Source organism: Tamandua tetradactyla, chromosome 23, assembly GCF_023851605.1.
Source record: "Tamandua tetradactyla isolate mTamTet1 chromosome 23, mTamTet1.pri, whole genome shotgun sequence".
Classification (NCBI taxonomy): domain Eukaryota; kingdom Metazoa; phylum Chordata; class Mammalia; order Pilosa; family Myrmecophagidae; genus Tamandua; species Tamandua tetradactyla.
The window spans coordinates 54,318,321-54,336,874 of NC_135349.1; the positions used below are offsets into that span (position 1 = coordinate 54,318,321).

At 55.5% G+C, this 18,554-nt stretch overlaps 3 protein-coding genes, 1 long non-coding RNA gene and 2 other non-coding genes across 6 annotated transcripts; all 6 read right to left on the reverse strand.

Annotated features, from left to right (window-relative positions):
- Nucleotides 1-214: 214 nt before the first annotated feature.
- On the reverse strand, nt 215-287 carry TRNAR-CCU (transfer RNA arginine (anticodon CCU)). The gene has a single exon. It is a non-coding gene; the product is annotated as a tRNA-Arg (tRNA).
- A 1,693-nt stretch (nt 288-1,980) lies between these two features.
- On the reverse strand, nt 1,981-2,053 carry TRNAR-CCG (transfer RNA arginine (anticodon CCG)). Its single transcript has one exon. It is a non-coding gene; the product is annotated as a tRNA-Arg (tRNA).
- Nucleotides 2,054-2,793: 740 nt separating this feature from the next.
- Nucleotides 2,794-4,413, reverse strand: LOC143667636 (uncharacterized). The gene is made up of 4 exons (XR_013168131.1): nt 4,341-4,413; nt 3,981-4,097; nt 3,444-3,518; nt 2,794-2,943 (listed from the first exon to the last, which is right to left on the reverse strand). It is a non-coding gene; the product is annotated as an uncharacterized LOC143667636 (long non-coding RNA).
- A 370-nt stretch (nt 4,414-4,783) lies between these two features.
- LOC143666778 (uncharacterized) lies at nt 4,784-5,992 on the reverse strand. Its single transcript, XM_077140320.1, has 3 exons — nt 5,980-5,992; nt 5,418-5,923; nt 4,784-5,308 (listed from the first exon to the last, which is right to left on the reverse strand). Exons 1-3 carry the CDS (start codon nt 5,990-5,992, stop codon nt 4,784-4,786), a joined length of 1,044 nt encoding a protein of 347 aa, XP_076996435.1.
- Nucleotides 5,922-8,033, reverse strand: LOC143667627 (uncharacterized). The gene is made up of 3 exons (XM_077142038.1): nt 6,972-8,033; nt 6,748-6,888; nt 5,922-6,663 (listed from the first exon to the last, which is right to left on the reverse strand). Exons 1-3 carry the CDS (start codon nt 7,326-7,328, stop codon nt 6,268-6,270), a joined length of 894 nt encoding a protein of 297 aa, XP_076998153.1. The 5' UTR covers nt 7,329-8,033; the 3' UTR covers nt 5,922-6,267.
- Nucleotides 8,034-8,146: 113 nt separating this feature from the next.
- On the reverse strand, nt 8,147-14,025 carry ZNF213 (zinc finger protein 213). Its single transcript, XM_077142026.1, has 6 exons — nt 13,668-14,025; nt 12,057-12,569; nt 11,194-11,317; nt 10,927-11,009; nt 10,600-10,723; nt 8,147-9,745 (listed from the first exon to the last, which is right to left on the reverse strand). The coding sequence occupies exons 2-6, from the start codon at nt 12,453-12,455 to the stop codon at nt 9,087-9,089; spliced, it is 1,389 nt and encodes a 462-aa protein (XP_076998141.1). The 5' UTR covers nt 12,456-12,569; nt 13,668-14,025; the 3' UTR covers nt 8,147-9,086.
- Nucleotides 14,026-18,554: the final 4,529 nt, after the last annotated feature.

Consider the following 18,554-nt stretch of genomic DNA (forward strand, 5'->3'; position numbering starts at 1 on the left):
CTTGTGATAATAGTAATAATAATAATAAACATAAACTTAGTTTCTCAAATAAAAAGAGAGAGGATGGCTTTTAAAAACAGCCGATGAAGCCCTGTTTGAAAGCTGAAGACGTGCTCCTTAACTTGAAAACAAACTCGATGATCACTTTCTAAAAGCGCCTTAATTTCCTCTTTTTTCTACTTTCATTTGGCATCGTCTAAAACTGACCACACCGTACCCCGGGTGGGACTCGAACCCACAATCCCTGGCTTAGGAGGCCAATGCCTTATCCATTAGGCCACCGGGGCGCACGTGGGGCCCGCGTCATTATCCTCACAAAAGTGCCCGCACGTGCTCGCCGCGTTGGTGCTAGGCTCGGCTCCCTCCTGTCCCCTCTTAGAGACCACGAAGGGACTGCGCGAGGTGCGGACGGACCTCCCAAATGTTGGACGGCCGGTGTTTTGCTTGCCTCGTTGGCCGAGGACACACTTCTCGTTTAGGGGAAGGGAGGGCCCGGCTGCAAGGGCCGCACCCTTGAGCAGAGCACCGACCTCTGTCCTGAGTTGGGGGCCCCACCTTCTTTAGCAGAACCTCAGGGCTTTACGTCGCTTCCAAGTGATCCTTCAGAGAAAATTTGGCATAAACCCGGCTAGTTCGGTGGGCAGAGCCTGAGACTGAGTCTCGGGATGGTGGGTCGGCGCAGATGTTTTCCTTATTAGGGGTCCTTCTCAGCAAACCACAAAAGATTCCCAAGGTAAAGGAGAAAGTGACCCCAGGTGTTGAGTCCTCCTTCTCAACCCCAGGGGCTCTCTGTGCTTCCTGATCATTCCGTTTACGGAATACCCTGAAGACGGTCCGTTTCACCAGGTTAGGAACCATTGTTTCCCGGTGGGAAGTTAAGCCAAGGGTATGTTCTCATTGCAAGCAGTCTAAATTTGTAAGAAATGAAATGCACTGGTCTTTGACTCCTTGGGGCAACTTCCTGCTCCCCCAATATTCCCAACCCCTCACCTGCCCCAGTTCCCGTCATCTGAGCTATAATTTATGGAGCCACCCCCTGTGCGTGACCATTTAATTGGGCTCCAAGTTCTGCGTCTATACGCAGGTGGGTATCCAATGTCCTTGAGCACATGAGGGCTTATCTTCAGGAACTGTTCCTCAAAGTGGAATTGATGGATCAAAGGGCACGGGTGAAAGAACACGCCAAACTGCCCTCCAAAGAGCTGGCACCTAGTTTCCCTCTGCTCCGCAAAGCACTGTTGGAGTTTTTTCTGTTTTTGCATTTTTTTTTGTTTTCTTTATTGTGAGAACATATATACACCATACAATTTCTCATTTAAATCACTTTTAATAGAATCCGATAGCGTTAACTGCATTCACAACGTGCTACCGGCGCCGCCCTCCATTACCAAACCTTTCCCATGGATCTGGCAGAACAAAGTATTACAGAACTTGAAAATAAGACAATGAAATCGTGGTGGGAGGAGCAGAAAGAAACAGGATGGAGAAAGGTGAACAGGGCTTTATGGGAGTCCCGGAGGAGAAGAAAGAAAGCGAGGCGAGACGATTCAGAGAAGTGAGGGCTCAAAATGTCCCACCTGCCCAGCCCGCTGGCCCGAGTCCCCTTCTGGCTGGAGGACTCTGCACGTCCCAGCTACTTCATGCAGGATTTTATCCCTTCTGCTCACGGGGCCGCCCGACCGGGGCCTGTCCGGGAGCGGGGCGCGCAGGACGGGGTGGCCGCCCTGGGGAGACGAGCTCCGGGCCCGACACCCTCCCCGGGCCGCGCCCCTGGGACCCGGGATACTGGGGCCCGCGAGCGAGAGAGAGGCGGGAGGAGCCGGGTCGGTGCTTCAGGCTCCGCGGTCCGCGCAGGCCAGGCCGCCGTGGTCCCCGCGGTGCATTGGAGTCGCCCCAGCGGTAACCGGCCCTGGGCCATTCCCAGGCCGGGCTCTGACAGGGATGGAGAAAAGGGGGGCGAAAAAAATAAAAGCGAAGCAGCGACCACGAAGGGACTCGAACCCTCAATCTTCTGATCCGGAATCAGACGCCTTATCCATTAGGCCACGCGGCCCTACGAGCACCAATGTTCCAATTTTTCTCATAAGACCTTTCGGCGCGCCTGCGCACTGTACCTGAATGCGCATGCGCACAGAGGATTGACGCCCCTCCCCTCGCGCCGGCACTGCGGGGCCGAGGCGCCCACTCTCCGGGAAAACGCCCCTGTCTGTCACGCCCGCGTTGGGTCAGGGGCTCCTCGCAGCACACCCAGACCCTGTGTCCCCCCCTTCCCTGCACCGGGAAACGTGCGATGGCGTCTTCCTGGGTCTGTGGGCCGCAAACTGGGCTCGGACCGCCTCGAAGGCAGCGCTTGTGCATCCTGCACCCCCATGACCCCGCGCCTGGTGGCGGTGGGGGGCGCGCGAGCGGAGGGTCGTGGCCCCCGGGCCGCCCCTTCCCAGGACCCCTTCCCCCCAGGACACCCCCAGGAGCCGCGGCCCCGCAGGGCCTAGGCTGGGAGGCTCCTCTGTACCCTCGTCTCACTTGTTCGCACGCGTGGCGCGGCGAGTTCACTGCAGCGGCTAAGCCCGCGCCCCCGCCCCGCCCCGTGTGCAGACGGGGACACGCCGAGGGCCGCGGGATCCGGCCGCCGTCACGGAGCCGAGGGCGTCAGACCTGCAGGCAGAGCCGGCGCCGCAGCGAACTGCGGATCTCCAGGCAGGCCTTGCGGCGCTCGGTGCTGTCAGGGCCCAGCACGTCCAGCTCGCACACCCGCCTGTTGACCTGCGGGGACCGCTCGGCTTGTGCCCGGGCCTCCGCCCGCGGGGCTCCCGCGTCTCCCACCGTCAGCCCCACATACCTCAGTCAGCAGCTCCAGGAGGTCACCCTGGGGGTGGGCTCTGACGACCTCCACCAGCTCCTGGATGAAGTCGGAGCCCTTCTCGTCCCGGTAGGCCACACAGCCTATGCCAGGGTGCAGGGTGGGTTCAGACTCGGGCCCTCCACCCTGTGCCTTGCAGACCCCCAGGGAAGTGAGGGTGGCAAGAGGCCAGGACCCCTGGGTGGGGGTGGAGAGGGAACAGGGCAGGGGCATGGGCTTCTTCCCTATGGAGCAAGCTGGTGCCCGGCATTTTCCAAGGCTGTACTTAGACATTTCTGTGCACCTTCTGGGCTGGGCCGTGAGGCCCTCCTGCCCTATGGAACTGAACATCCCCAGAAGATGCAGTATAGGCCCCACCCCCACCCCCCCACCCCGCAGGCCAGCACTCAGTCGTGCTGTTTATTAGTTTCAGTCATTACGGTAACTAATAAGCCAGTGGAAGGAAGATGGCTTAACTGCAACCAGGCTGGTGATCCCTGTATCCTAAGACCTCAAACCTGGCTGCCCCTACAGCCACTGTAGGTGGTAAGCCAGGAAGTTGGCCGCTGCTTGGCCACCAGCTTCCAGATGACCCGTCCCTTACCCTCGGCTGCTGAGTACACTGTTAGGACATCTGCTTGGTCCAAGTCCCCTGGCAGGGGGTCCCTGGAGGAGCTGCCTGCAAGAGGAGTGCATCGACCCTATTTGCCTCCCACCTTGGGGTTCCACCAGCCCCTGTAGGGGCAGGGGTAAGTCCCAACTCTGGTCCACAGGTAGCACAAGGCAGCAGAAAGCCTGCAGGCAGACAGACAGATTGGAGTTCGAAGCTCAGTTCTGCTGCTTCCCGACTGCGTGAACTCAGAAAATCTATTTCACCCCCATCCCACTCCTACCTGCCAACTTGATTCCAAGGTTGTTATGAGGCCCAAAGAGGAGAAGCAGCCCTCACTTCCCAAAGGCCCTTGAAGTTTAGGAAAGCTTTTCCTTCCCAACAACTTGGTAAAGAGGGATAGAGGTGGCAGCAGAATTCCAGCTCAGAGGGTTGGAAATGCTCTCCACAGGCCCCTCTGCGTTCCTCCTCTGCAGCCCCCGCCCCAGCCAGCCCCAGCTGAGCCCAGCTCCAGGAGGCGGCAGAACCCACCCTGGGCTCCAGTGAAGATCTGGAGGACATCTGCGTGCGAGGGGATGGCTGCAGGTGCTCGCGTCCAGGACCGCAACCAGGGGAGAGATGCGGGCCCCACACCGGGGTCTCTGTGCCCTGGGCAAGGAGGGAGGAGGCCTGTCAGGATCCGGAGCCCCTTTAAACAGTGAGGTCAAGGTGCAAACCTGCCCCAGGACTCTAGGGCAAGTTGGAAACGTTTGGAAGGGCTCAAGTGCTTGGGGCCTAGGAAGGGAAGGAAGAGGGGGCCAGGGAGGTCCGGCACGCAGGCTTCCTGGAGGTCACGGAAAAAAGCCAGGGCAGGAGGGAACAGGCTGGAGGGGAGACCCAGGCCCCGCTCACCCCCACGGCAGGCCTGAAGCAGGAAGATCTTGGGGTGGCCCCGCAGACTCTGGCAGCGGCTCAGCTCCTGCACCAGGGCCTCTGGCTGCACCTCTTGCCCGTCGGCCCCCAGCAGCTGCCCCCGCTGCCCACCGTGGGCCATCAGAGCCACGAGCGCACAGCTCACGGGGCCCCTGTGGTTGTCCAGCTGCTCCCGGAACCGGGCCAGCTCCTCCCGGAAAGCCTGCAGCGGGGAAGAGACTGTAGCTAGGGCCCCAGTGCTGGCCCCAGGGCCTCCCCAGTCCTTGGCTGCCCTCCGCGGGGCTGGGCAGCCGTCTCCAGCCCCCATGCCCACCCTACCTCCCACCTCCTGCCAGCCACAGGCCCGTGAGGAAGTCCCTTCTCTAACTGCCCTGCCGCCAGGCCTGGCATTGCCTCCTTGGAGGTGCCCGACAAGTGCCGCCTCAGGCAGCCAGTTCTCCTTTGTCCCAGTGGGTAGGGTCCATCAAGAGGAGCAAGGAGAGGGCCGTGGGGTGATGGGTGTCCAGGAAGGAAACCAAGACCTTAGGAGGTAAAGCCTGAGGATCCAGCTGGGGTCTTGAGCTGGGAAGTAAAGAAAATGCCTGCACAGAAGACAGCTGGAACCCAGGAAGTGAGGTCCCATCTGGGCTGCCAAGAGGCAGGGAAGTGAGCCTGCAGCAGGGTGGATGGAGGCTAGACTTCTGGGTGAACTTCTTGCATGTGGTGGATGAGAGGCCCTGGAAAATCCCTCTGGACGGCCTTTCCTCCAGGGTACGTTGAAGCCCCATGCTCCCCCACACCTGGGCTGCAGGGTCTATCCTCAGGGTGGTCTCAAAGCCCAGGGCCTGGCACAGGCACTCTAGAGCCTCCACGTCACGCTGGGCCCCAGGCCGGTCCCGGATCACAGCCAGCAGAAGGGCCGCCTTGGCCCCAGACAGGTCATATGGGGCCCTAAAGATGGGTTCTGGCTACACAGAGGAGTAAAGGGGCATCAAAAATGGTCTGAGAGGCTTGGTCCCCCAGCCCTGGATCTCCCCAAACCTCTCCCAGGACTGAGCCCCTTCGTGTCCCCCTCACCTCGAGTCCCCAGGGTGTGCCTTGTCCCAGGCACAGCTCCCCACGCAAGGAGCTCCGAAGGACTGGGCAGGAGGTACCCCCTGCAGGCTTCTCAGCCACCCTGCCGAAAACCTGGGGTGGGGTGGGGGCACAGGCTGTCAGGAGGCTGCGTGGGTGAGGGTGGGGGCAAACCCAGGCCGGTGGCCAGGCCCTGGCTTGAGGGGGCGCAGCCAGGCCACTGCTCACAGCTACAATGGTCCCCTTGTGGTCACTTGCCAGAAGGGCAGGGAGGCAAGACCTGAGCTCCAGTCGAGGGTCACGGTCACAGACGAGCCCGTGCGCGGCCAGCCTCAGTGCGCAGGGGGCCGCCAGCACCGGGACCGTGCGTGTTGTGGAGCAGGTGGGGCACAGATGCTTCGCAAGCCCCAGAAAGGCCACACCCTTGACCTCCAGGCAACCCAGTGCACCAGCCAGGCCTTTGGGATGGGTCCCAACCTGAGTCACTATCAAAGCACGGCCTCTGGGAGCTGTGGTCTAAAGGGGCGGACAGTCACTGCCTGAGCGCTGTGAAAAGGGGCAGTACGAAACAGGAGCATCAGGGCCTCCTTTGGGTGAGTTGGGGGGAGGCGACAGCCTGGGGGCCGGGGTGAAGGTGTGGTGTCGGGAAGCAGGCTGGAGGCTTTGGGAGATCCTCGGTGTGTTTTGAGGAGCACGAGTGGATGACTCTGAGTGTAGATAATGGTTTGTAGAGTTAATGGGGACGGGGGCAGACGAATGCGCCTGACCACGTAACAGGCTGATAGCACAGCGGGGCCAGGGAGGTAAAGGGCACAGGCTCCTCCCCGGGGCCCTCTCCGGACCCCCACCTCTGTCAGCAGCTGCAGCAAGGACCAGTGAGGACAACGGCCACAGAGCTCACCCAGGGCTGTGAGGAGGGCTCCGGGCTCCAGGGCTGCTGGGTGGAGAAGGCAGCATGTTGGCTGGGAGGAAGGTGCAGGAAACACCCAGGTCGCCTGCCTACCCCCACCTGGCCTTTGCCTGGCCCCAGAAGCCGGGGGTCCCTCTGCTTACCCCCAGGAGCACTCGAGAGCAGCAGAAAGAGCTTGGGGCGGCCCCACAGGGCCCTGCAGCGGCTCAGCTCCTGGACCAGCCGCTGTGACTGCCTCAGCTGCCCCTCGGGGGCCACCAAGGCCACCCCAGCACAGCCTACAGGGCCCCTGCGGGCGTCCACCTGCTCCCGGAACCACGCCAGCTCCTCAAGGAAGCCCTAGGGCCGAGACCGAAGGGCAGGCCTGAGTCTGGGTCCCAGGGCCCTGAGTCTGGGGCGGGCAGAGGGTGGGCAGAGGCTCACCGGGACCGAGGCCTCCCTCCTCCAGCAGCTCTCAAAGCCCAGGGCTGAGAACACGCCCTCCAGAGCAGTGACTGTCGTGGCCGACACTCCCGGGCTGCTGAGTGTCAGGGCCACCCTGGGACCCAGCACACAGTACTTCCCCTGGAGAGGCAAGGCCAGAGCTGGGCAGGGCAGCGCTCAACAAGGAGACAGCATGGGCTGGGTCAGTCAATACCTCCTACTACCTTTCTCCCCAGGCTCTCTCGGGCATCCGCCATCTGCGCGGCCACCCTCAGGGCTCCAGCCACCAGGAAGGCCATGGGTGCAGGGCCAGTGCTTCCTCCTGGCACTGAGCTCACCTGCTGGTCCCGGCCCCCGGTGGGCTCTAACCCTTGCGCTCTGAGCTGTGCCGTATCAGCTGTGTTTATGACCCAGGCTGGACTCTGCCCCCTCCCCTGGAACCCGAGATCCTGTATCCTGCTGCCCCAGCCCTGACCCCATTCCCTGGCTCCAGTGGGCAGCTCCTGGCTGCCCCGCTGTGCCATGGCCAGGGCCAAGAGCCCACACCCAATCCTATTTTTAGCTCCAGCCCACGTGCCCATCTGATCTTGTTTCACCTCAGCAGCTTCCTTCTGAAACAGCTGCCAGTGCCCTGCTCCCCGCCCCCCTCACCCCACACACCCACTTGCAGTGCCCAGCATGAGGGGGTGGGGGGTGAAGCCCTGGGAGGGGAGGAGTAAGGAACACTGTGCCCAAAGGTGGGCATTCCTGCAGATCCACTGTCCTCTGGGACCTCAGGCCAGCTGAAATCTCAGCTGAAAGCAGAGACCACCGCTATGACCTCAGGATGCTGGGTGCTAAGTGAGGGCTGGCTGAGGAAGTGCGCAACAGAGAGGCTGGTACGCAAGGCATGTCTCCAAGGGATAAGAACAGCCCACATCTGCCCAGCCCCTCCCCTTACCGGAGCCCGCTGAGGCCACCTCCAGGCAAATCAGCGGGGATGAGTGAGGATGGAAGCAGAGTGGTGCATAGTGACCAGCTTCTACCTGTACCCACCAGCCTGGGTGGGGAGAGATCCAAGTCAAAGGCCAAGAGGGGGGAGGGGTGGGGCAGGGCCTGTTCTGATCAGTCAGCCTCGGACCTCTCAGGGCAGGGGCCAGTTTCAGCCATTTCCAGGGTCATTTTGTCCGACCAGTGGGGAGAACAGGAGGGGCCCACTGAAGACCAAAGGCCCCAAATCCACTGAGTTCCCCAATCTTCTGCCTGGAGATGAGATGCCCTGGCCACCCTTTGGGGCCCAGCCGACCTGGCAGCCTAGGATGTGGCTCCACCTGGCGACTGGAAAGCATCACGAGCCACCAGGACAGGAGGGGAAGGAGTTCCAGCCCAGGCCTCCCCCAGCACCACCTAAACAACAGGGCAGCCTGAAGGGAGGAGTTCCCACATTTATTCAAATGCTCCGCAGCCCCTCTGAGGCTGGCTGCTGGAGCTCCTTGGGAGAGCTTGGTGGTTTGTCCATCAGTGCAAAACTGCATACGTGGCAGTGCTTAAGGCGCCAGCAGCCAAGTGCTGAGCCAGTGCTAGTGTCAGCGTAACTTCCAGCCCTTGGGAAGAGTGAGGAGCAGAACGCACTCCGGCCCCGTTCCTGCTCTCTAGGGTTGGCCTAAGTACCCGGAGCCACTGTCACCCTAGCCAGGTCGGCTGGGGTGGGGAGAGCTCAGGCTCAGCCGGGCAGGTCTGCCACGGAAGAGAAGGCAGCTTCAGTGTCTCCACGACAGGGCAGAGTGGGAGTGGCCTGGAAATGGGAGGGGGATAAAGGCCAGGGGTCCCCACAACAGCCCCCTAGATCCAGATCCTCCCTCAGGTGTGGGATCACTGTCCCTCCCAAAGCCCTGAAGCCCCCTGGGGGTCAAGGCCACCCCCCACCCCACTGGAAGGCACAGGTTGGAAGGAGCAAAGGGCCTGGCCCATGGAGGCACCTGAGAAGGCTGGGAACAAAGAGCCACAGTGCCGAAGTGGGGCTGAAGGGACCTGGAATAGGGACCCGCAGGCTCTGTCTTAGCCCTCAGGCATTCCTGCCACCCCTGGCATTTCCCCACACATCCAAAGCCACAGGCGAGGAGCATGCTAGGCCTCCAGAAAACCAGTGGGGAAGGGGGATGAGGTCGGAGGGGTTGCCAGCAAGTCCTGTGCCAACAAGTCAAGAAAAGTTTGAGGAGTGGAGTCCTGGGCTCCCCAGGGCAGCCCCAGGCACATGGCCACAGACAGGAAGAGAATCAGCCATGTGATGCTGCCAGGCACTGTGGGAAGAGCCTGCCAAGCCAGCTGCTGGCCACCCTCTATGCCGCACTGTTGGCCGCTCACCCCACGGGCTGGGCCATCTTGGCATGCAGGCTCTGGTGGGCGATGAGGTGGGCGCGCTGCTTGAAGCTCTTGTCGCACTCGCCACAGCCGAAGGGCCGCTCACCCGTGTGCACGCGCCGGTGGTCCAGCAGGTAGGAGCGCAGCGAGAAGCTCTTGCCGCAGTCACTGCAGCCAAAGGGCTTCTCGCCCGTGTGGATGCGCTGGTGGTCGGCCAGGTAGGCGCTGCGACTGAAGCTCTTGCCACACTCAGAGCAGGAGAAGGGCTTCTCGCCTGTGTGCACACCCTGGTGGCGCACCAGGTCCGAGGAGCTGCGGAAGCTCTTCTCGCACTCAGGGCACTTGTGGGGCTTCTCGCCAGTGTGCGTGCGCTGGTGCCGGGCCAGGTCGGAGCCCCAGCGGAAGCGCTTGCCACACTGCCCGCAGCTGTGGGGCTTTTCTGCTGCCAGGTCCCGGAACTGCCTCCGGCGTGTGGGTGGCCGCCCGCGACGCGCCCCTCCCACCTGCTCCAGCTGCACCCCTGACCGATTCTCACTCTCCCAAGCCTCAGCCTCCTCAGGGCTCCAGGACACAGTCACATGGCTGCCAGCCTGGCCCGGGAACGCTGTCACTGCCTCCTCCAGCTGGGATCTCTCACTTTGGCTTTTGAGCCCCAAACCTGCAAGGGAGCGGAGAGGCCTCTTCAGTCCCACTTGGTTATGGAACCAGAAATAGGCAAATAAGAAAAAGGACTTGGGAATGCTCCCTGGCTTTCAGACAGCTCTGGGCTCAGACAGCCCCAGACTTTAGTTTCCTCGTCTACAAAATGGGGGTGAGGGTGAAATGCCCACAGAGAAGTAGTGCAGAGGGAGCGAAGCATCACGGAATCCATCTGGGCTCATTCACAACTACAGAGACACCTACTGATCATACGACCTCGGGCAAGGGGCCTGACAAATCCTGGCTTCAGTTCCCACACTCAGCTCCAACAACCCACTCCCTGAATTCAGGCTAAGAAAATTCTGAAACAGAAAGCACCCCATGAGCTTGGGCTCTGGCCAGCAGAGGGACCTGGCGTGTGCGAGCAGTAGGTGCTCTCATGGCCAGTACCCTTGGTCCTGGCAGGCAGAGTCAACCCTCAGAACCATCCCCTGAGCTCAGCAGCAATGGCCCTGAAGTTCCAGCTCTGTCCTTTCAGGGTCCTCCCTAAATCCCAGGTACCCTGTCTGTAAAATGGGGATGACACTTCCCGGCACTGGCTTTAAACAAGGAAATGCACTTACAGGTGCTCAGGGCAGTGCAGGCACAGGGCATGCCCCCACCATACTGGCCATGGGAAACAGAAACCACTTGGGGCTGCTTCAAGGGACACAGAGGAAAGCCTACTTTCCAGCAGGCTAAGGATGGGGCGGGGTCCCCACTCAGGGACAGAAGCGAGGCTGGGTCCCTCTGCTGCTGGGAACCCCAAAAGAGGCTGAGGCCCCATCTTGGAGGAGACAAGGCCCAAGGGTGCTGGCTGCATGCACTGCTTACCGAGGACAATGTTCCGGGAGCTCTCCCGCTTAATGTCCCAGAAGAGACCCCTCTGAGCAGGGTCCAGAGACCCCCATTCTTCCCGGGAAAAATAGAAAGGAATGTCTCCAAATGTCACAGGTCCCTGGAAGGAGAGAAGACCTGGCTCGGGGCTGCCACATGCAGGACTCCCCAGGCAGGCACAGGAAGGGGTTTTCGGCGGGGACAGGATGGACAGGACAAGCAGGACTACGATGGGTGGGACACTCCGTGATGAGAAGGCAAGGCCATTTTAGGAACTCAACAATGCCAAGGGCCTCAGAGAGGGCAGAGGGGCTGGTAACTCACGTGGACCCCAGAGGAAAAGCCGGTGTCTGTCGTCTCTCTGGTGCTCCCCTCTTTAAGGGCAAGAAGCTGGGGGTTGGGCTGCCCTGAAGGGAAAGAACAGAACCTCAGGCCAGCTCAGGCCCGGAACTGACCCCACAAGCACACATACATACATGAGCCTGGGCTTCACGGAGACACAATACCCTGGCTACTACCCAGGGCAAGGTTGTGAGGAAGCCAGGTTCCTGGCCAGCCCCGCTAAGGCCTTCAATAAGAGACATTACTCACCACCAAGGCTGGGCTGCTCCTGGGGTACAGGTGGCCGACTCCGAGGCCCTGCCTTCAGGGGAGACCCCCTGGCCTGGGATCCCTGGTCCGCAGCCTCGGGTTCCACCTCCTCTGAGGGCACATCCTGTGCAGGAACCACAACATGCTCATCAGCATGGAGACCAGATGGGAGAGACAGAATTTAATCCCTGGGAAGGAGATACAGGACACATCCCTCAGGACACTGGGGTGTAGGGCCCAGTGAAGCCCACAGCACAATATGTGCCCAGGCAGTGCTGTGTGCCCAGGGCCACCCCTGGTCAATCATGAAACAAGAATCAGTCCCCCAAGGCCAGAATCCTAGAGTCACTTGACAAGGGAGAGAGTTAGGGAAAATCCTTCAGCCAAGGGCAAAGAAGCCCACACACACCCCAGCCACTCACTCAGCACCTTCCCTGATGCTTCCAGGGTCAGGGACCCATCATCCCGAGAGAACAAGGTTCCCAGGGGCTGTTCTACCTTCCCATGCCCTTTTGGTGCTCTGATCATACATGTCACTGTGCCCCTGAGATCTGGCATAGAACAGAACATGAATGAATACAACCAGGTTGGGGCTGAAGTCTGCCTCCCTGTAATATGCCCTCCTTAGTCCTGCTGCTGCTGCTCTCCAAAGCCATCAAAAGGAAACCAGGTTTACTTTTGATGTGTCCTCAGAAAAGTCCCTGTGTGCTACACTGAGCTTGTACACACTCTCCCGCTGGTTCTAAGTGTCCCCCTGCTGAACCCCTATGGACCTTGTGAAGGTCCATATGGATATGGCTGCCTCTCTTCAGCCCATGTGCCCTCCACCCTCACCCACACCGGGAGAGGGAAGGGCCCCTCACCTCCTGCCAGGCTTTCACTGGCTGCCTCTGCAGGTCCTCCACCAAGGCGACGGCCTCCTCGCCACTCCCTGGGCGCCGTTCTTGAACCCAGCCCTGGACACCCCCAGGCAACACACTCAGGAACTGCTCCAGTACCAGCAATTCTAGGATCTGCTCCTTGGAGTGCAGTTCGGGCCGCAGCCAGCGGCAGCACAACTCCCATAACTGGCTGAAGGCCTCGTGGGGCCCACTTGCATTCCGGTAGCAGAACTGCCGAAAGCGTTGGCGACAGGTCTCAGAATCCCAGCTGTCCTCTTGCTGGGCAGATTCCTGCTCCCAGGAGGAATCTTCCACCTTCACAATCAGAAGCCCTTCTCTCTCGCCAGGGGCCTGGTCCTGGGGCTCCAGGGGGGCTGCCATTCCCCTGCCCTAAGGCTCAGGGCTGGTCAGCCTCAACCTAAGCCCCAGGGCCTGCCCTTCAGTCTCCCAGAGAACTTCCTTGTGGTGGCCGGGCCAGCATCTAGGCACACACTCCTGAGGAAAGAGTAAAATGACAGGATGGAGGGTGGGGGGTGGGACATATGAACAAATGCCAGTCTGAAGGTACTTCCAGGGACTCCAGGTACTTCAGTTGGTTAGGCTCTATTGTCATGCCTTACTAATGTGGTCACACACCCTTATCCACAGCTCTGAAATCTAAAATTTGACTTGTTTGACTACAAAACCTAATTTAACTCACTAGGTAGCACCAACTGACTTCCTGATTAGAGCATATTTATGACTTTCATTATAACAAAATTATAAATTAATATATAATGTAACACTACCTTCATTTTACTAAGTGGGGCAAACTTAATGGAAATGTTTACATGTTTTGCAGAAGAAATATTAACGTGTTTGTTCAGCTTGTGAAATTTCATCAGGCTGTATTTATAATGTTTTTGTTTTTGGTATGCCATACGTACATGTGTATTGTTTTCTACATCTGAAAACCTCTGAATTCCAAAATACCTCTGGCCCCGGGGGCTCAGCAAAGGGCTCACAGGTGGTATCCTAAACCATTTATCCACAGGTACATTTGAATATATGACACATACTGATAGCTAGCTCTGCTGATTATTGTTCGTAATACTTAAAGGTACATAATTAGGAATTTCCTTTGCGTTCTGTGGTTGTTTCAACGAAATAAGTAATGCAAATCATTGTAATAAGACAGAGAGGGAGATCTGAATAATATGGAAATACACAGAAAACACTGTCCTTCCAACAATGCAATTGCACTCCTATGACCAACTGCTATCGTTTGACATATAAACTTCCAGGCCTTTTCCTGTGCATTTATAGGAAATGTACCTATAAAAACTGTGCTTTGTGCGTATTTTTACGTAAGCGAGATCTTACAAACTGTTCGGTTATTTGCTTGTTTCGCGTAACGTCTCTTTAGCGACACCACGAGAATCAGCAACATGGATATGCTCCAATTTCTTAATCAACATTCTAGTGACACATTCAGGTTGTTTCCGGAATTCTTCACTACCCACTAAGCACTCTATTTACTCCTCGCAACATCCCTGAGAGGTGCGCACGCCATTCTCAACCTCCAGTGACTCGGAGAGGCACAAGGAGACTCACCAGGATCGTTCTGCAGAACGCGGCTGGCAGGACGCTGACCCGCGCGGTGCTCCGCGCTCTGACCCTGGGAGCCTCGCCAGCGCGGAGCTGAGGGGGCGGCGGTCTCGCAGGGGTTTCTGCCGAGAGACCCAGTGGGCGGCGGGCCGAGGGGCGCGGAGGTGACCCGAGATCCCCTGGCACCTGCTAGTGGTGCGCGCCGCCCGCGGTCTCAGTCTCTGCCTCGGGGCGCTAATTCCGTCCAAATTAAACCCGATGTCCTGCCTCAGGGCGCCGCGGCCCGAGTCGCCGGTCCCCGCCCCCGGGACACTCACCGCCCACCGCCACCCAGGGGCTCCCAGTTCTACGTCACTCCCAGCGCCGGAAGTCCCCGCGGAGGTCTCTGGGAAACGCCTCGACGCATGCGCTCTGGAACTGCAGTCCCCAGAAGGCCGTTCGTCAGTTGAGCCTGCCTTCTCCCTGACAAGTGGCCAATGAACGGAGAGAATTCCCACAGCTGACCAATCGAAAGGCAGCGGCGCAGCGCGTCACGCTCTTGCTCGGGGATGACGGGAGCAGTGTGGCTCTGGAAGCTGTGTCCTCCTCGGTCTCCCTTTGCTTTTCAGTTCTCACTTCGGCTTCGGCCGTGTGGGGCGTGAAGCGGTCGCCGCGGCCTGGCCAGCAGAGACGGCGCCTGGAGCACCGCTCAGCGGAATGCATGCGCTGTGCCGCCCTTTCCGCTTCTAAGAGTGGGTGGGAGCCCAGGGGTCCGCCCCAGCGGCGGGATTTGGCCCGGGGAGCCGCGCTTCCAGCATCGGGGCCCGCCCTCTCCCGAGCCTCCGGCTGCGCCACGACGACCGCGCGGAAATGCCGTCTGGTGAGGAGCGCAGGCCCCTCGAGCCGTCTGCCGGGGTCGCCCAGCAGGACGCCTGGCCGCTGACTCTGCCGGGCCCGGTGCTCTGCTCCCCACCCGCAGCCTCGCCTGCCGAGCCGAGGGGCGGCGGGGGTCTCGGGGCCGCGAGGGATCTGGCGGGAAGCTCGTGGTCGCCTTACCGTCCCGGACCGGCTCCCACTCTTGTCCACGCCTCGACTCGGAGAAGATCTGGGGCCCCGGCTCGTTTCTTGAAACAGAAAGAGCTTTCTTCTTGGCGACGTTAATTACATATTTAGTGTTGAAAATCGGAATGTATGGGAAACGAGAAAAGTATCTATTTCTCTTGTTACCTACTAAGTCACTCGCTCAAATGTCACGCCCCAAAGAGGCCTTCCCCATTTCTCTCTAAACAGCTCCCTGCCCCATGCCTCTCGCCCGCCTTATTTTTCTTGCTCACTTCGCTCCGTGTCATCGTGTATTTGGGTAGTGTTGATCTCTCCCTGCTGCGCTGTAACCTCCATGCGGGCACACTTTGATTCACGGCTCTCTCCAGCACCTAGAAGTGTGCCTGGCTCCTGGTACGTGCTCAGTGAATAGTTGTTGAGTGAATGGAGGTGAAAACATTCCAAAAAGATGAAAACATTCCAAACAGCACCATCCAAAAGAAGCACTATTCATATTTTAGTGTTCTTACGGTTCTGTATCTGTGAATCCACAAATCTGGGATCAGTCAGTTAATGTCTTGTGAATTCAATAGTCTATCCAGGATATCTTTAATTTATAATTAATAAGTTTTGCAAGTGCCTAGAATTCCACGGTATGGAGGTTCCGTGATTTTAACCAGTGTCTGAGCTTTAATCATTTAGATTGTTTCCGTTTTTCATCGTTTGCAGATAAACTTCTACATATACCTTTGTGCAATTGCTTGGAATTGCCTTGAGACAAACTATAAAGGGGATTGCTGAATCAACTTTGGATACCGATTTCAAAACTATCTTCCAGAAAGAGTGTAACACTTTAAACTCCATTTGAGAATCTAATATTTACCTTCCTCTGTTCCCAGCAATCGACGTTTACAGACGTTAAAGTTAGCCCAGTTCAGCTGGTTAGTACACTTTTAAATCACGGCAGATACCATTTATAGCACGCCTGTATGCCAGGCAGGGTGCTAAATGCTTTATACCTTGCTCACCCCGTACAAAAGGAGGTTTCTGTCATTACAAATAAATGTTATGCCTTTGATTTCTATACAGCTGAATGTATTTTCATTTTTTTATTGGCTAACTGCGTTTATTTCTTTGAGAATTACCTGTTGTTATTACCTGATTTTTCCACTGGGGTATTCTTAATGTATTAACTTTTGTATGTTAAGATCATGTTGACACAGCCTGACACGGAGTAAGTGCTCTATAAGTATTTGTTAAATACATTGATTTACCCTTTGAGTTATGTTACAACTACTTTCTTGTATTGTCGTTTACCTTGAGTATTATAATGTGTTTGGATCTGTTTTTTATTCGAATGCAGAGGTTTTCAATATTTATTAGTTAAAGCTCTCATTTTTTCCTCATAATTTCTTCCTTTGGAGTCCGACTAAGCAGAAAGGCTTTTTCTGCACTACCAACTGGGGTTTTTAAATTTCTGTTTTTGTTGTTTGGAACTCTCTGGCTTTCCTTTTTTTCTTTTTTTTTTAAGTAAATATTATTTCACCTGGAATTTATTTTGGTGGAATAGAGGTAATATAGAGTTGACATTTTCTCCAAATGGCTAGCCAGTTTCACAACTTTCATTCCATCCTTTCTCAATTCCTGTTTCTTGTGCTAAACTTTCTTGAGTTGATTCTACCTGTTTGAATTTGTTTCTGAATTTCCATTTATAGTCCATTGATTTTTACATTCTATTAGTTTTATGAGTTTTGATAGTGCAGATTCCCAAATTTAAAACTTTCTTCCCTAGTCTAGCATATTTCTTCCTGATTAATTTCAGAACAATTTTTATCTAATCCTAAAGCATAAACCTTTGAAATTTAATAGAAATTTTTATTAAATTATAATTTAATATTGGGAGAAATGGCATTTATACCATAGTAAGTTTTCTCACCAGAAGTATGTATTTCCTTAAGTCTTCTTTAAATACTTCAGTATTTGTAATTTTGTAATGTAGGTTTTGCATCTTATTTAGTTTGTTTCAAGGATATTTACAGTTTGTGGCTGTATACAGTATTTCCCCTATCATATCAGTCACTCTAGTCAAGAGATCAAAATCTCATCAGTAATTTAAACGGGAAATTCAATATAAATAACTACTAGGTTGTAAAAGATGGCTACCATTAAGAGGGATAAAAAGGTTTCCAGAAGGTACAAAAGTAGCAACTGCAGGAAACAACTTGTACCCTTAGGGCTGAGGGAGAGGGAAGAAAGGGAGAACTTAAAAATTTACAGGAACCACTTTTCTATCAAACTGAAGACTGAAATTCAGGTCTCCAGGGAGGGGTGGCTGCCACGGGAACCGCCTTGCTGATGGGGGGGTCTCCTGAGGCGAATGCTACCCCTGCTGGCCTGGTAGAAGGCAGCAAAGAGGAAGCAACACAAGTCCCTGTCTGCAGCTCTAGCCCTACAGTGTCCTCCCGTCGCCCTCTATTGGCAAAGCCTAACATGGCGTTGGCTAGCGAAGGAGAAATGTCTGTAGGGTCCAGCTCCAGTATCACACAGCAGGGCAGCAAAGCATGCATGTGGGGCTGAGAGGCGATGACTTCATAGCTAGCCTACCCACCAGTTTTATACTGGGCGTTGCTGGTATGTAGGGAGTTACTTGTATACAATTGTATTGAAACCGGCCACGTCATTGAACTTTCTCGTTATTCATCTGTTGGTGCACACGAGTTGATTCTTCCTTCAGGCTATTGTGAATAATGCTGCTGTGAATGTTGGTGTACAGGTATGTTTGTGTCCCTGTTTTCAACGATAATTTCCACACATTTGTGAATTTCTTGGTTTTCCTTCTGCTACAGATATGTGACATCATTCCATTGTGGTTGGAGAAAATACTTTGTATGGCTTCATTCTTTTTAAATTTAATTATTGAGAGTTGTTTTGTGATGTAACATGGCCTATCCTGGAGAATGATCTGTGTCCACTTTTAGTCCCTGTTCTCTTTTCTTCATTCCTTCCTTTTTGTTTCTACTCATTAGCCCGGATAATTTAAATCATCCTCTCTTCAAATTCACTGAGTCTTTCTTCCACCTACTCAAATCTGTTGTGCCCCTGTAGTGAATTTATTTCAGTTATTGAACTTTTCTGCTTCAGTAGTCTTGTTTCATTCCTTTTTATAATTTCTATCTACATTAAAACTCTCACTTCATATATTGTTTTCCTGATTTACTTTAGTTCTTTGTTCATGTTTTCCTTTAACTCGTTGAATATATTTAAGATAGTTAATGTCTTCGGCTAGTAATTCCTGTGTTTGGGCTTTCTCGGGAATGATTTTTGTTGCTTTATTTTGTTCATTTGAATGGGCCATCTCTCTTTTCCTGTTTCTTTGTGTTCCTTGTGAATTTTTATAGAAATCTGGACATTTGAATATTTTAATGTGTTAACTCTGGAAATTAGATTCTTCCTCTTCCCTCCAACTTGCTGATTTTTGGGGGGGGGGCCCACCCCCCACTGGGTTGGGGAGTGGTTGCTGAAGGCTGTACCATAGTCATCTACTTGTTTAGTGATTTTTCCAAACTATTTTTACAAAGACTGTATTTCTTGTCATGTGTGCTCACTCTGTTCTTCATTCCTTTAGCCTGTATTCAGCCACTGTTATGACAGAGATTTCCTTGAATTCCAGGAGCCAAAAAACAGGAAAAAAAATTAAAACCAGAAACACCTCCCCTAGTCTTTGCAGATTAGCTCCGTGCTCAGGCTCTCCTTCAGCACTTAGCTAGACTTGCACTGACACTAGAGACCAGTCCAAGGTGAAAGCTCAGGGTCTTCTCAGATATTTTATGAGCATTCATTTCACCCTGGGCATGTGTTTGACTTTCTGAATTC